The sequence below is a fragment of the Montipora foliosa genome, chromosome 5, assembly GCF_036669935.1.
Source record: "Montipora foliosa isolate CH-2021 chromosome 5, ASM3666993v2, whole genome shotgun sequence".
NCBI classification, from domain to species: Eukaryota; Metazoa; Cnidaria; class Anthozoa; order Scleractinia; family Acroporidae; genus Montipora; species Montipora foliosa.
In genome coordinates, this window is record NC_090873.1 from 16,775,868 (window position 1) to 16,793,367 (window position 17,500).

Sequence of the window (17,500 nt, forward strand, 5' to 3'; positions counted from 1 at the left end):
AGTGGTTTTAGCCGCTTCCAGAATCCCCCAGGCGTAGTAGCATTAGCTGCAGAAAACGTAAAGGACCACTTTTCCCTGGTTGCGAATCTTTTAGGTGATGTTTTAGTAAAGAAATCTGTGGATGTGTCAGGCAACGTAGAACCGAAATTCTCAGATCAGTTTGACTCTCCCGAACACATATTTCGCTGAAGATTAGCCTGTTCCAGGCTCTCACATAGTCGAGAAAACGAAAAGAACTGCGTGTGAAAAGCGAGCAGGGGTTTGGGTCGAGGCGAGGCCTCGACTCAAGCCCCCACTCGCTTTTCACACGCAGTTCTTTTCGTTTTCTTGACTATGTGAGAGCCTGGAACAGGCTAGCTGAAGATTATCGTTATCAATGTATAATAATATCTATCTAACAAAAAAGAATAACAACAAGCTTAAAGCACCTCCGATTTTAAATACGTTTGCGCTTAACCAGAGACAACAAAGAAATACCTTAAGTGAAAAAAGTTGCTTCTTGGAAAGGATTTTTTGCATTTTTTCCGTTTTTGGTGGAGTGGTGAGAGCTACAGCTGCAGCCGTGCCTTCCACCAATGTATCACCTGCCTTAGGTTGTGGAAGCAAGCTCAATTTTGACAAATTTCAAGAAGTGTCATTTTCTGTCTAAATTCTAACTATCAATTTACAACATCTTAAAGGGTTAGGGTTATCTGAAGTGTTTAGTTTATCTGAGAAGGACAGTAAAAACAGACTGAAGGAAAGTGATATGGAAATTAGGCAAAGGGTAAGGCAGTGTAAGCATTGCCACTTAATGCTCCTTTGGAACCCTAACTGGAAATATGATAGTAAGCTGATGAAAGAAGGCCTGTTTTCTAGATGGCCTGAGCAAAACAAGCAGCCAGCATTATGCAAGCAACTCGAAAACTTCACGTAAAACTGCACTGTAGTGTATAACCAAAGAATCTCACCCAGAATACCCTGGCATCCTATCCCCATCACCATATCCAAATGGACCAGCTACAGGAGCCCTGCCAGAGGATAAATCAGCAGTGTTGTCAAAATCATTAACAATATTACTAGATTGGCTGACAAAGTTATGTAATACACCAAACTGTAAAATAAGCCCGGACTGCTCACAACATTTGATTTTAAAAAGATCTAGAGGCCACAATTTGGAGGTACATGTACCTGGTAGCTGCCCTTTGGACGTTAAATTTTGGCAATTCATTAATAAGATGGGTAGAAGTTTTACAAGAGGATATTGCAACTTGCATTAGGAATAATGATTTCACATCTGATATCTTTCCTGTTGGGCAAGGAGTATGTCAAGGTGTTCCCTTATTCCCTACATGTTCATTATTAGTTTGGATTATTTAAAATAAAAACATTAGTTATCGCCATAACACCAGAATAGGAATATCAAGGGCATCCAGATTGAGGGAGGCATCATTAAACCAAGTCTAGCCATGTTTGTTAAAAACGTGAAGTTTGTGCACCTGTTGCTGTTTGCTGGCACACAGCAACTCTCCTACATGTAATTCATCACTGCAACATGTGTTAAAGTACTGATCAGTGGATAAACTAAAATGTTCTTTATTACCATTGTCCATGAAATCCTGTTGGTCTCTGTGGTGAAATTCTCAGTGGATCATCATCTATCAGCCTGCTTGGTTGTTCCCTGTTCCACAAAGAAAAATTCTCACCTGTTACATGTATGTATAAAGCAGTTGAATAAGCACATTGATGACCACAATTTTGAAAGCAGTTTGACAACTGCTTTGCCCTGGCATACTTTACATTAGCACTAATACATCCAGCCACAGGAAAAACCAAAACCAAGAAAATTATTGTTACTCACATGTACATGTACTGTACACTAAATTATTGCTTTTACAACCTTAGCCTTGTATGCAGGTGCAGTGTACTTGTTTAGCATCGTAATCAGCTCAAGTGATTGTCTGAATTTGTTGTGCTTGGTTTTCCTTTTCATTGGTCGATAAACTAGCATGAGATTCTTAAACCAATCACGTAATATTAGTACTTTCAACAGTCATTTAAAAGCTGCTCTAACAGTCATTCCCTCGAGTCCATTGTCCAGGTGAGTGTACTGTAGTTGTAAGACGTAAACAAGGCTTGATTCCAAAGAAACTATGATGGCTGTATCATTGAGTATGTGAAAGACAGAAATTTTACCACCTGGGTTGATACATGTAAAAGTAAATTGATTGCCATTGAGAGATAAGAAAACTAACTAAAGATGATCAGAACATTTGATCTTGTTATTCTGAAAAAGTTGATAACAGCAAATCTCTGAAATCCCGAGGGGGAGCTAGTTTTTCCGCTGGCTGGGGAACGAATAAAGCAGAAAATGATTTTTTCACACAACTGGGAGAATGGGGGCCAGCACGTAGGAGGCCTTCAGGTCACATGGTATGTTGCCAGTTTGGTTTATTTTTTGCCAACCACCATTTCCTGACCTGCCCCTCCCACCCACCATTCATTTTGTCTTTAGGAAGGCTGCCTTGCCGGCATGACTACAAACATACCGTAAATTTAGAAAAAAAAAATTTTAACAAACAACCACAACAACAAAATACAAATTAACAAAAAAGGCGAATGAGCAAGAAGGCAAATGAAAAAGGAAAGCCACAAGCAAAAAGTGAATAGCAAAAAATAATTATTCATCTCTTTATTTTTTTTTTCCCTTGGGTAAAAAGGCACAGTTATAGCGAAGAAACAAAACAGAAACAGGTTTTCAAAATAGTAGAGAAGGTATTAAAATTTCATTAACTTTTTATTTTTACTTTTTGGAGACTCAGGTCTAAAGGCTTATAGAAGGCAGAAAGGGTTCCCATTTTGTCTTGACAGCAGAGGCATTATTTTCTTTTTGATAAATGTGTTTAAAACAAAGAATTGTTTCAATTGGGCGCCGTTTGTAAAAAATTATTTAGAACAAATTTGTGACATCTTTTCTGTATTTAGAAATGATTAAAACTGCCCGGAAATTTATTTATAAATAAGATGCAAAGCTTGTCGCATCATATGTTACAATTAATTATTTTAGGCACATCCTGATTTACATTACATAATTTTGATCGCAAAATGAATTATATATAAATAATGAATTACACAACTTCAATTATTTATAAATCAGTCTGTCACTAAAATATTTATTTACATAACATAAAGTTAGACAAACAAGCTGTAAACTTATTATTACTTGTCTGAGGCAAGGCACTTCCTAAGGCATCCTTGACAGCGCGAGAGACGGCTTCTGATATAGCACGAGACAATCTTTCTCTGTCCCCATAAGGTCAATCTCTTTGAAACGCTATATGGTTTCCGCGAGGTGGAGCACATTATTATTTTACAAACAATGATTTTACATTTGGCAAGAGCCAGTTTTGTCATTTACAAATAATGGTTGAAATTCATTATTTATAAATAATGACTTTGTTCCCAGGGTTGAAAGTCATTATTTATATATAACGACTTTGACCAAATTTCGTGACATATAAATAAGTATCTCAGAGACCCCATACTCAGTGAGGTAAAATTTCATTATTAAATTTTTAAAAATAATGGATTTTCACTCTACATGTAGGTAAACTTAATTATTTATAAATAATGTATTTACACGTGAGGTGAAGTAAATTTACAACTGGTTTGTCTAACTTTATGATAATGTAAATAAATATTTTAGAGACAGACTGATTTAAAAATAATTGAAGTTGTGTAATTCATTTTTTATATATAATTAATTTTGCAATCAAAATTATTTATAAATCAGGCTGTGCCTAAAATAATCATTTACATATCATGCAACGAGTTTTGCGTCTTATTTATAAATTCTTGCGCAGATTTAGTTATTTCTAATTATTTCATGAACCACACGTTTTCTCTTGTTAATCAACATCCTTTATTTAACTTACATACTTCATGATTATTTAACTAACTGAAAGTCAGGGGAGGCTTGATAATGTAGCAGGGAAGAGCGGGGCTGATGAATTGAATAAATTGCTAATTATAAATGCAAGGTCAATTTCTTTATAAATACCCGGTTATTATCTGTATATTACCCTGCTGCCCTGGGCAATATACAAATAAATCCCTTCCATTTATAATGAGCAATTAAAGCAAATCATACACTTCCTCTGACCCCGCCAAACATTCTAAGAAAATTTCTCTGTTTAACACAAATATAGAAATTTATTCTCCAACTATAGAAAATACAGTAGTATCCCATATATCATGCAGGCTATGTGTTCACTCTAAGAAAATTTTAAGTCGTTGGATATTACAAACGAGCTATTCTGGAACACAACACTGTTTGATCCTTTCACAGTCGCATTGTTGTCATCTTGGCAAAATCTTTTTACTTCGTCATCAACTAACTGATCTACTTCTCTTTTTAACGAGGACTTGGCTTCCCTTTCTCCTACGGATCCTTCGGATCGACAATTTAATGCTTTAGAAATCTCAATTTTGGTAGAGACATCAGGCCTCTGATACCTTTGTAAAGATCTGATATCTCGATGGCCCGTACGCTCCATAATCAACTTATCTGAGATTCCTTTTTCCAGTCCACGTCTTGCTGTTGTGGCCCTCAGACTGTGATTTCTGAATTGGCCCTGTACACTGTAGGTCTACGTCTTTATACAATTTTCTAACAACGTTTCCAAGCTCGTTATGTCCAACAGGAGTATTTTGCGTTAGGAAAATTTCCTTGTCACTATCCATTGCCACTCTCACAAGTGTACTGGCCCCCCAAAAAATACCATGACAAAAGTAAAAAAAAACACAAAAGGTTTGAAATTTGATTGTTGTCGGCTTACCAAACAAACAATGTGCTATTGTTCTCCGTTTCTCACCTAAGTGAGAACAAGTGCTTTGAACAAATTATGACCCGTGAAACGCCCTTTCTTGATGCTGTGCGAAAACCTTTACAATACTTACAATGAAATACGTCATTGTCTGCGGTCGAATCAAAAAATTACAAACACACAGATGTCAAAAACAAGTGGCCAATTATTGCCCTGTGAAAAACGACCTTTATGTAACCTATACCTCATGAATAATATTGTGAATAATATATGGCTTAATACCTCCGTTCTCGTGCTTTATCTCTTACATAAGGAAAAGATGTCACAAATTTGTTCTAAATAATATTTTTTACAAACAGTGCCCCATAAAAGCCAGATATAGTTCTTGGCAATTGGGCAGCAGAAATTGATTTGAAGTTTTTTAGAGCTATCTGGCCTCAGACCCAAAGCCGTATTTATATAAAAGTAATTGTGTTCACTCAAAGAAAGTTGGCAAGACTGCAACCACTTAAAAAGACTATCCCAAAATTTTTTTGTTTCTTCGCATCTCCAGAATAAGTGTATCAAATTTTCTATTTCCTTCTGGCAGAAAGTCCACTTGTTGTCATCTCTAAGTCCAACTTTTTTTTAAAAAACAGTTAGTTGGCGATGTAACAATTTGAACTTGAAAGTGATTATTTTACTGCTCTTTGTTTGATGAGCGACTTTCCAGTTAATACTTTCATTTAATGGAAGGTTGATATCTTTGTGCCACTTTTCTTGACATAAAATTGCCCAATTTCCTAATAGATAAATTTAGACATGGTTTTTTAATCTTAAGGACTTTTCAAAAAGCAATATTCATAACTGGGTTGGGTTTTGGTGTTTTGCCTTCATAGATGATTTACTGCTGAGATTATCCCAAAGAAGGTTAGAGGTTGGGCTTGCAAGTTATCTTTATTCTGAAAAGCGGTAAGGGAAAGAAAATTGTAGGATTCGTCCATTGAATACTTAATTTGCGAAATACCTTTAAAAAGCCAGTCTTTATAAAAAAACAGGCTTATTCTGAACTCTTATCGGGGAGTTTTGCCGCAAAGGTGACGACAAAAGTTGTTCTTCAGATAATATTGTTTCCTGAAAAAAAAACTTCTGACAAAATTTGAAGTATTTCTGTACAAGCAGTACATGGATTTGCATTGCTTTCGTACCTTTGGTTTGTTGTCCTGCTTTCTGTTCTCTCTTCCTGAGAGCTTGTTCTACTTGAGTGTGATGAAAATTTGTCGGCGATATCCTTAAACACTTTTGACTTTAACTGATCAAGTCGTTTGAAGACACTGGATAACACATATTTCAAAAAGAAAGCTTAATGAGATGACTGTTGCTATCTGGGTACATAATTAATTTATAATTAAAAAACAATCAAATACAAAATAATGATAATACCACTAATAATAATAATAATAATAATAATAATAATAGCAGAACACCATAGTTAAGAAAATATGGTAACCCATCAATGCAAAAAATTTTGGTTTTATAGCCATGACGTCATCGACAGTCCGTCCGTATGTACGTATGTCCACCCCTCCATGTATCTCAATGTGACCAGTATCATGTTAGTTTACAGCATACATCTTTGATATTGGACATCCATGTTTTGATCAATTGACACCTGTCAAAACAAGGTATCCACTGACCAGTATCACATGACCATATCGCAGGATCAAGCTTAGAGCTCACAGAGGTCAGCTGTGTTTTTTTTAAGTTGACCACTGACCAGGTAATGGTTTTCGATTGGATTGCAGGCTCAACCCAGGTTAACACATCTAAACATAAGCAAGGCTTCATTTTTTGCGCACTTTCTGTGGCTCGACGTGCCTACACAGTCATACATGTACTATGTCAACTATAGTTCTTACTCAGTCAACCCTTTTCGTGTTCAAGTGGAAAACGGTTTGGAAAATGTTTTCTTTCTGCATTGTTTGCTGGTTTCAATCCAGTTTGACATATCATGATAGCTGTGGTCCACACTGGCGGCTATGCAGTTATTCAAGTCAAGCATCGGAGGGATATAAACTTAAAGCTGAGTGTTTATTTTTAATTTGCTTAGAGCTGCTTTTTTCTCTGTATTGAAATTTTTGGCATATCTTTAGAAGCTCTGATAAGGTGACATGATGCCTGCAGGACTTATGTCTAGAACAGAAACTAAAGGAGAGCGAAAGAGAACGACAACTTCAAATACAGATATAGCTCATACTTAGTGGAAGAAGATACTCCACAATTTTTTTCCTTGGGCACTAAACCATTTGTTATTTTCAAAAAGTGGTTTAATCGGTTTTTCCTTTGTTCCAGAATGAAAATCGAATTTTATTATCAACCGGAATTAAATAACAATATTATCTGTACTCTTTTGGACAAAAGGAAAAAGTTCATTTGTTTGTTTGTTTTACTCTAAAATGCGAGTGAAAAAGTGCTTTTTAATCAATTTGCCAAACTGGTTTGAAATGTGCTTCAACAGTGACAAGAAAATTTTGCCCTTATGTTATAAATGGGTAATTTTACTAGCTTGTGTTTTCAAAAATTTCTGTAAAGCACCTGAACGTGATTTAAGTGTTGGAGCGGATCTTGTCGGATGTTCGTCATTTCTTGGTTGCATTGCCGTATTTTGCCGATTCTTGTTCCAAGCCAACCTGGCATGTTTCAATGAAATACATCAAAATGTGAATGATCTCGTTTTCAGAGATAAAGTGTAATGAAGTACATCAGTACAACTCTTTTTTGACCTTGAACTGACAAAGTTCTAATTTTAGCGTGATTCCTATTCGCTGGCTATTGACAGTTCACACTGAAATGTTTTTTTTGCTTTTCCATTCACTCACTGAGGGTGTGCTTGCTTTCTTTTAAAACTCATATGGTTCAAGAAAAATTCATTGCCAAATTGGTGAATTCAAAAGTAAATTTCACTCGAAAAACCGATATCGTACTCATCGCTTCGTGATTTATGCGATATCGGTTTTTAGCGTAAAATGTACCGTGGAGTTCACTAGTTAGGCAATGAATTGTTTTATAGAAGAAAGCAAAGAAAACGATTTAATTATTAAAGCAGCAACCGGAAACATCAAAAGGAGGACAATTCGAAACTTTTTATTGCCTCTAACCCTACAGGCAGTAAGAATAAAAAACCAGGGAGCTCTGCTTTCAGGCTTCACTAAATCTATATAATAATAATAATAATAATAATAATCATCATCATCATCATCATTGCCTGTTCCAGGCTCTCAGATAGTGGAGGCAAGGGAATGAGAATGGGCAAAGAAAATCTAGCGGGGTCTAGGAGGAGGGGCGGCAGGAAAGCCTGTCAAACTTTCTTTAACGGATCTGTTATGGTATACCAGCTCCTGCTAGGCCCTCTGATTGGTCAATTTTGACACTATTGACGACAAACATCAACACCTGTAGTGCGGTTTTTATTCCCCTTGATCAGCATAATGGCGAGCATGGTTCGCGTGTGTGAATTATAGGATCCCAAGTTGCGTGCTATTTTAGCGGATTTTCCAGGTTTTCCAGAGGTTAAAGCACTCAGGAAGGAGCAAGAAACCTGTATTGTAAACTTTGCTCCTGGCAAATGCTTTTACGATCCTGCTGACCAGGTTAGGCAAGAGCTTGATTTTTCAGCTCTTTCCACCTCTCCGAAATATGAGCATACCAGTTTTGCCACCATGGCAACATACTGGGTTCCAGACCTCCCTGATATTAAAGGCTTTGCTGGCCACCTTTGGCATTCTATTTTGATACTTGCCAATGGTGCCACATCTGCATGATCCTGCAAGAATGTAAATACGTTAGGTCGCATTTGTGGCCTTGTTAAATGTTTTTCTAGCTTAAGATCACCAAAAATATTGAAATCAGGTTGGAGGGGACTGGAAAAGAGTGAGTTCCCATGGGAACCAATTTCTTTATAGCCATAGGCGTGTTACCTGTAGAACTATTAGCCTACCAAGTTTCCATGGTCTCTGCTTCAAATTGACCGAGATACATGTAGCTCTATTTTTTACTGTGTTATATTGGGTTGAGTGAATTTTACACATTTTTTCAAACTTAAATATATCTGGAGCCAATACAGATACTGTATTTCCAAACAGTAAACAGGATATTTCTATCTTTCCCGGAATTCTATGTGATGAAGCTAAAAATTCAAGGAATAAAAATTGGATCATAGTAGCACTTTAATAAGAGAAATGACTGAGATTTCTTGTCACTATTGGGGCTTACTAAGGCCATAAGGCCATGGCACCTAAAATCTGCTATAATTAAAAATAACAGCTACATGTATTGTCCAATTTTCGAGATCAACATTTTTCAAGTGTTAAAACTTGGCAGTGCTTGCAAGGATTGAAAAATTAAAAGTCTCACCTTCATCTTCAGTGGAGTCACTCAAACTGCTGATGCTAGCACAAGTAAGACAACTACTGTACAGTACACGCAACTTGTTAGAGCACTTCATGCCTTGCAAGCTTGTGGCCAAGCGAAGCAATAATATCAGCCAACACTTAACTATCCTCCCCAGGAAAAAAAGTTACTTCGGACATTGTTTTTGCTAACAGCAAACGAAATGTGAGGGATCTTTGTCCCAGTTAAATTTTTCTTGCAAAATCTGCAGCACTTTGAAGGGTGGACTTTGATACCAGACCAAGAAGACACTTTTTTCCTCTGCTTGTGTGAAGGAAGATATGACGTGAAGCCTCACATGTTCGTTTACGATTAGGTGCTAGTACCCCGATACATCACGCAAGAAATCTGAGAATGATTTCAGTTAATTGACAATTGACAGCTTTTAATTAATCCAATTAAAGGTACCGTAAATGTGGGAAGAAAAGGTTCGTTAAAGAAAGTTTGACAGGTTCTCCTTCCATCCCTCCCCCCAGAGCCAAACGATTTTCTTTGCTCTTTCTCGTTCCCTCCCCTTCACTATCTGAGAGCCTGGAACAGACTATAATCATCATCATCATCATCAGCCCTACAGTGTTGTATCATACATTAATAATTCATAAGTAAGTCCATTATCTGGTCGCACTTGTATTTTGACCACAAAACAGCCTGTACCTCTCTAAATTATGCTGGGCACTATTAAATGAACTGTAATCAACTGATTCACAGGTAAAAGCATCAACATCAAGTTCTGTATCATGCATTTTAGATTCATCTTCCTCCTGTAACAAAAAAAAAGTTTTAGCTAGAGATACTGTAAGAGAATTTATTGCCTGTATACAGATCAAACCTCTCCTCTGTGTAAAAACAAAAGAAAAAGACAGTGACTTGAAAGCTCTGAAACCTGGGTTTCACCTTCAGGAATCAAGGGGTGAGATTGTTCGCCAGACTAAAGACTGAAAATTACAGTGTATAAACGTAATTGCCCTCATTTTTGGGATGTGACGGGTCCCATTGCAACCGATATAAAGTGTTGGTGACCACATCTATAGTATGGGTCAGTAGTGGGTGACTCACTCCACCTTGGATTAAACAGACAACCACTGCAAACAGATACAACACAACAATGAACCACTGATCACCTTGTATTTCATCCCAAGTATGGTAGCAGCTAAGAGACCTGGCACTAGTATTGCAGGTTCAATTCAATGCATACTGTACATGTTCTCATAGCCTTTTTGTAATCAGCCCAAAACGATCACATAGTTTGTTTGATTAGTTAGCTTACAAATAAATTATTTTGAATCACTGTACAAAACGTCAACCCCTACAGAGAGACCTGGGGTCAATTCAATAAAAAAGTTACATGTGTAGTTTTTACTCCAACTTGTAAATTCATGAATTTAATAAAAGATGCTTTTACATTGGAATTTACACGTCTAGCTCAGGTCACAATACAATGATTGTAATCTACAACTGTAGCTTTACAGTACATTATTGTAATATAACTTTAATGCACTTGTACACTACAGGTGTAAGTTCCAATTGCACAAGCTTTATTTGTTCAAGCTGTTGGCTCACTCCTGCAAATAAAAACTCAAGTGCTTCAACAAAGCAATGATATTTAACCTGAAATTCATGTCGATTTCCAATGTCAAACAACCGTCTTTCCTTCTAGGCTGCCAAATTAATTTGGTGTCTCAACAAATGTAGTTCTTCAAGTTCTTCGTTGCTCGACGAGAACATATCAAAATTTTGAAATACACTTCCTACAGGTTGTATGTTAAGCTTACAAGTAACTTATGACTTCTAGTTTGCACTTGTAATTAGCAAGCTGGATGCTTGTAAAGGACAAGTCAGACTCCTGTAAAATTTTTATTGCAATGAGCATGTACCAAATTCTACAGGTGTAGTGCTACACCTGTAATTACAAGTCAGAGTCTTGTGACAATGATTTGTAATGATGTTTATTGAACTCATTTTCGCGTACACGTGTAAAAAAAGGGTTCAACTTGTACAATACAAGTTAGTGTAACTTTTTAATTAAATTGACCCCTGGTGTTAGCAGACCTCTGTGACTAACAAAACCATGCAACTCAAACGTATCTGGACAAGCTCGCACATATATAGGTACTTGTATGCTTAATTTATGAAACTTTGCTACCAATAATAATAATGTAATAATAATAATAATAGTAATAATAATAATAACAATAATAATAATAATAACAATAACAATAACACTAATAATAATAATAATAACAACAACAATAATAATACTACTACTACTACTACTACTAATAATAATAATAATAATAATAATAAACTGGACAAAGAGTGAGCTTGCTGAATTGGATCGTAAGACCCGGAAACTATTAACCATCCATGGCGCTCTTCATTCCAGGTCCAACGTAAGCCGTCTGTACTTACCAAGAAGAGAAGGAGGGCGTGGACTAATTAGTGTTGAAGACGCCATAAATATTGAAGAAAGAAATATCAATGTCTACATCAGCCAGAGCCAGGAACATTTGTAGAAAGCTGCATGGGAGAGGAAGAATGTTGATGAAATTGAAACATCAAAGGAGTATAAGGAAAGGATAAAGAGGAAAAGAATTGAGGGCTGGTCTAGAAAGCAGCTGCATGGGCAGGTCCAGAGAGAGACAGAGGACCAATCTGGTGTTTCCTGGATTTGGATAAGAACTGGTGAACTGAAGAAGGAGACAGAAGGGCTTATTTTTGCAGCACAAGACCAGGCACTAAGAACAAACGCCATAAAAGCCAGAATCGAAAACCAAAATGTATCATCCAAATGCAGAGTGCGTGGTAGTCACGATGAAACCGTGCAGCATATTTTGTGTAGTTGCCCCAAGCTTGCGCAGACAGAATATAAAAAGAGACATGATGTTGTTGGGCGGCTCATACATTGGGAGTTGTGCAAGGAATATGGAGTTGAGTGCAGTGACAAATGGTATGAGCATTCCCCCAAAAGTGTAGAAGAGAATGAGGAAGTAAAACTATTGTGGGACTTTACCATCCAAACAGACTGTGAAATCCATCACAGGAGGCCAAAAATTGTAATTCAGAAAAAGAAGGCAAAGGAAACAATCATTGTGGACATAGCTGTTCCCGGAGATAGCAACGTACGGCAAAAAAAACTGAAAAGTATGAAAAGTACCAAGACCTGGCAAGAGAGATTAAAAGGATCTGGAAATCAAGGACAAAAGTGGTGCCAGTGGTAGTAGGTGCATTGGGTTCAGTATCAAAGAAGCTGGCAGGCCACTTGAAGCAACTAGGAATTAAGGACCGAACAAGAACGATGCAAAAGTCGGCACTCCTTGGATTGGCACATATCCTCAGAAAAGTGCTGGAAGTCTGAGGTCTCGGGATGAGACTTGACTGGATATTTCTCCCCAGGGAAAAGCCCTGTGCTCAATTCAACATAATAATAATAATAATAATAATAAGCATTGGGGTAGAACAGGTTGGTGCCTTAGCCTACCAGGGGAATACCCAGAGCCTTGGGTGGCACCTTTGGCAAGTGCCAACAGCCCAAAAGCCACCCATGTTAGCGTTACAACCACCTCATTCGATGAGAGAATGTCAAATATTGAACTTCACACTAACAACGTCAACAGGACTGGAGCTTGTAGTGAAGGTGACACATCTGGCAGGTGTCCTGTGGAACAGCAGTGCAGGCCCGGTTGTCATCCTGCTACTGCTGAACAATGACAGAAAAGATTGCAAGACCTGTGGAAAAATCCGTAACATCAACAAGGAACTAACAGAAGTCACCGAGCAGAGATTGGCTGATCAAGTATGGCAGATTAAGAAGAACAAGAAGTGGCTAGAGATTGTGGAGCAAAAAGAAATAGCCATACGAGTAAGACATGAACATCAGGGGATTGAAACTACAGAGCTCCTTGCCACAGATACACCAGACTATGGACATCAGGAGACTGAAACTACGGAGATTCTTACCACAGATACACCAGACCATGCAACAACATCTGAATAACTTAATAATAATAACTTTTATTTATATAGTGCACATATCCTGTGCTCAAGGCGCTGATACCCAAGAAGAACACCAACGTGAAGAAAAACCCAGAGTTTTCACTGCTGAAGAATTACAAGAGGTCAGCCCAGAACTGGAAGCCCTTTGTGACAGGATCCTAGAAATTATACAACTAGAACAGAGAATAGGAAGTCCTGTGAAAGAATGAAGCTGAAAGCAGAAGTTGGAAAAATCAATGAAGCCGTCAAACGGATTCAGAAGCACAACATCACTGAACTGAATTCTTTAATGTATGCAGCTGCATATGTTACTACAGAAAGAATGGGAATGAGAAAGGGAGGAAAGGGAGAAGAACTGAAGAGCGATTCTGGAAGAGAAGGATTAAGGGGAATATCTAAACTTGGCGAAAATACCTGAGCAAGATTGAGGAAGTCCGAAGAGTAAACATGAAACTGAAACAAAGAGAGAGGGAAAGTTTGAACAGAAAATATCAACTTAAGGAAAGGGGCACTTTGTATGTCTCAGGCATGTTGAAACAGAAGATCAAGGCAGGTGGAGTTAAGATCAAAAGATACACAGAGATATGTCAACAGTTCAAACAGAACCACCTGTTTAGAACCAATCAGAAGCTGTTCTACAAAACACTAGATGGAAAGGAACGCGGAGAAATGGTGTTACCTGATCCCACAGAAGCAACCTCCTTCTGGAGCAAGATCTGGTTGGAGGAAGTCAGTCACAATGAGAGAGCATCTTGGCTAGAGGATGTAGAGGTGGAGTTCAGTACAACAGAGGTTCAAGAAGATATCAGCATCACTGTGGAGGATATTAGAAATGGAGTGAGCAAGATGGCAAACTGGAAGGCAGTCAGCCCCGTTCTTGTTCAGGGGTTCTGGTTTAAGAAACTGACAGGATTGCACGCTAGATTGCAAGAATGCTTGCAAGACTGTATATGTCAAGGGAATGTACCAGAGTGGATGGTCAGGGGAAGAACAGTTTGATACAAAAAGACACAGTGAAGGGTGCCTAGGCCAGCAACTACCGCCCTATTGCCTGCCTACAGTACCCACGATGTGGAAGCTCTTGACAGGAGTTATGGGAGAGAAGTTATACCACCACTTGGAAAGGAATGGACTGCTAACAGATGAACAGAAAGGGTGCAGGAAGGGATCCTGAGGAACTAAAGATCAATTGCCTGTAGACAAGGCAATCCTGAAAAACTGCCGGAGAAGGTTGACAAACTTGTCAATGGTTTGGATAGACTACAAGAAGGCATAATTATGATATGGTGCCGCATTCATGGGTCCTGAAATGCCTGGAGATGGTTGGGGCTCCCAAGAATATGATCTCTAAAATCAGCAACAGCATGGTGAACTGAAAGACGGTATTGACACCAGGAGGAAAGGCTCTTGGGCAGGTGGACATTAGGAAAGGAATTTTTCAAGGTGTCTCATTGTCACCACTACTTTTTATAGTGACCATGTTACCCTTGACCCTAGTACTACGAAAAATGAGACCTGGATACAAACTGGCAAAGGACATAAAGCCCATTAACCACCTACTACTCATGGATGATCTGAAGCTGTACGGAGCAAGTAAAGATCAACTAGACTCACTTGTTCAAGTAGTAAGGATCTTCTTGCAAGATATTAAACCATTGACTCCCAGGGGTTTCCCATTAACGAGTAAAACCCTCTGGCTGGTTTAGGCCAGTTTGGACATCAAAGGGTTAAAGCCCTACATGGTGCATTTGTCCAACAAATAATCAGATGAAGCTGGAGAGGAGTCTTGGAGATGGCTCAGGAATGGACTCTTAAAAAAGGAGACAGAAGGTTTGATTCTTTCTGCTCAGGAACAAGCTTTCAGAACAAACTGGATCAAGTACAGCATAGATAAGACATTAGAGACCCCACTGTGTAGATTGTGTGGAGATGCCACTGAAACAGTAGGACACATTGTCAGTGGATGCAAAAAGCTTGCCCACAGAGAGTATAGGAAGCGCCACGACAAGGTGGCCCTGAGGGTAAACTGGGAGATGTGCAGGAAGTATGGGATAGAGTGTAATGACAAGTGGTTTGACCATCAACCCTTGCCAACCGCAAAAAATGGAGAAGTGAGGATTACCTGGGACATGACTATCTACACAGACAAATTGCTGAAACATAAGCGGCCAGATATTACTCTTGTGTATAAAGACACACAGAAATGGACGCTTATTGACAAAGCTGTGCCAGCAGACTAGAACATCACCAAACTGAAGAGGAGAATAATAATAATAATAATAATAGTAATAATAATAATAACAACAACAATAATAATAATAGTAATAATAGTAAGGTTGAATTGCTGAGCTAAATAGTACATAATTTTATATACTACACCACTTGTTAAGGATAATACCTATCCACTCAAGGCAGATCAAGTCAAATCACATTCGTAGTAAAAGGGAAAGGTATGTGTACATGACCTCTGTGATGCCAGAGTCATACTCTACCACCTGAGCTATGAAGCCCCTCAGTTGGGAGCAAGGTCATCCACTGTCACACGTTTTCAACTCCAGTCTTGAAGTAAAAAATTAATGAGTCGGTCGGGACCAGTTTCTAGCAATTGTCACATAATAAAAGAATGATAACAAAGTGAAATGGCAGAACGAAAAAAGAAGAACATAATCAACATGTACAGTGTGACCTCTGTGGAAGACATTGCATCATCCCTCTCCACATGTTTTCCCTTATGTTTTCCCTTTTCCTAGAATAACTTGTCTTTTTAAAACATTTTCACAGTGAAAATGCTCCCTGAGTTACAGTTTTTCCAATGAACCTTCAATGTATGGTAAGGGCACACATTTTTACATATTGAGCACATTATCTTTAATTATCATGCATGCTCTACTGCACTCTGTGTCTTTCTCGAGTTTGTTAAAAAGTTCACAACTGATAATTGTTTTGTTACTTAAATAAAACACTGGTTTTTGAAGGAAAGAAAAACTGGAGTACCCAGAGAAAAACCTCTTGGAACAAAGAAGATAACCAATAAAGTTTGCGTGCCCTCCCAAGTTCTTATGGATTTTAAGCCATACTTATTAGTTTGCTTATTCAAGTGAAAAGGTAATAACTTCACCATGACATAAACCATGATCTTGTTCCCCAGTATCAATGCTTTGAAGATAAAAACAGAGTTCAAGCTTCTTCTTCGGTACTGAAGAGCATAAACACCATCCAGGCCATTCCAGTCAGGGGGCAGAGTCTCTCCAAAGTCACATTCTTGTTGTGCATTCCTCTAAACACAAAGAGAGAGACTCCATAAGACCTTTTACATTGGTAACTTCTCTTTAAATTTTGATCAGGCTCAACAATCTTGCGTACACCTTGCCATTCAAAATTTCTGATGGCAGGATTTTACTGCATGAATGAAGGACTTATAGTTTTTGGTTGCTGACCATTCCCATGGGGAGATGTGCAGAATTGGGAGCATTAGCCTGCAATCATGGAGGGTGTAAACTGCAGGTTGCAGGTTACGGTTGCTGCAGTGTTCGATGCTAACTTTCCTACCAAATTTGGCCTTTGGGCAACCAGTTTTGTGCTTTTGGTTGCCCATGGTTTTTTTTTTTGGTTACCCAATGGCTTCTAAAGACCTGTTGCCCATTAAAACTCGAAGAAGGCTGGTAAAAATGTCATTTTTGTGTAAAATGCTTGTGAAAACGGTTTGATAGACCAAGATGTGCTAGATGTGTCTGTGGTGTTTGAGTAGCCTTCGCAGTTTTGCTTTGACAAGCATATCTTTTATCCATTTTGCTTTTCTATAAGAGATCAAGGGAGAATGATCCACAAAATATTAGTCAAACAAAACAGACCTCAGAACAGCTGAAACAACTCAAACCTTTACTAATGCTAACATTACCAGTAGGCCTAAAAAAGCCTAAGGTTAGCATTTTTGTAAAGGTTTGGGTTGTTTCAGTTATGGTAAAACAATGACCTGCAAGCTGCACTTTACACCCTCTGCTGCATTCATGCACTTTTCTTTGTGCTAAATTTTGTTTGTTTTACAGCTATATATCTTAGGAAGAAATACACCTGATACATTTACATGTACTTATCGAGAAATATGCCACACATCTGTCAACAGCAATGTTGTAACTGTATAAGTATTTCAAACCCTTCATCTTATCAAAAGTGACCAAAAGTATTGATTCTGTGGTGGGAAGACTTTCTTCGCTTAGAATATCTTCCACATTTTCACTGCTAATAAATCATAACAATGAGATTTAGTGGTCTTT

General features: G+C 38.0%; 1 protein-coding gene across 1 annotated transcript in view; it reads right to left on the bottom strand.

Moving 5' to 3' along the window:
• LOC138003704 (proteasome inhibitor PI31 subunit-like) overlaps positions 1-17,500 on the bottom strand; it is a 31,811-nt gene that overhangs the window by 13,241 nt on the left and 1,070 nt on the right. The window contains exons 2-6 of the mRNA XM_068849910.1: positions 16,345-16,503; positions 9,888-9,994; positions 5,993-6,118; positions 1,583-1,660; positions 951-1,010 (exon numbers count right to left, since the gene is read on the bottom strand). Of these exons, the coding sequence (XP_068706011.1) occupies positions 951-1,010; positions 1,583-1,660; positions 5,993-6,118; positions 9,888-9,994; positions 16,345-16,503 (530 nt within the window). The remainder of the gene's footprint in view (positions 1-950; positions 1,011-1,582; positions 1,661-5,992; positions 6,119-9,887; positions 9,995-16,344; positions 16,504-17,500) is intronic.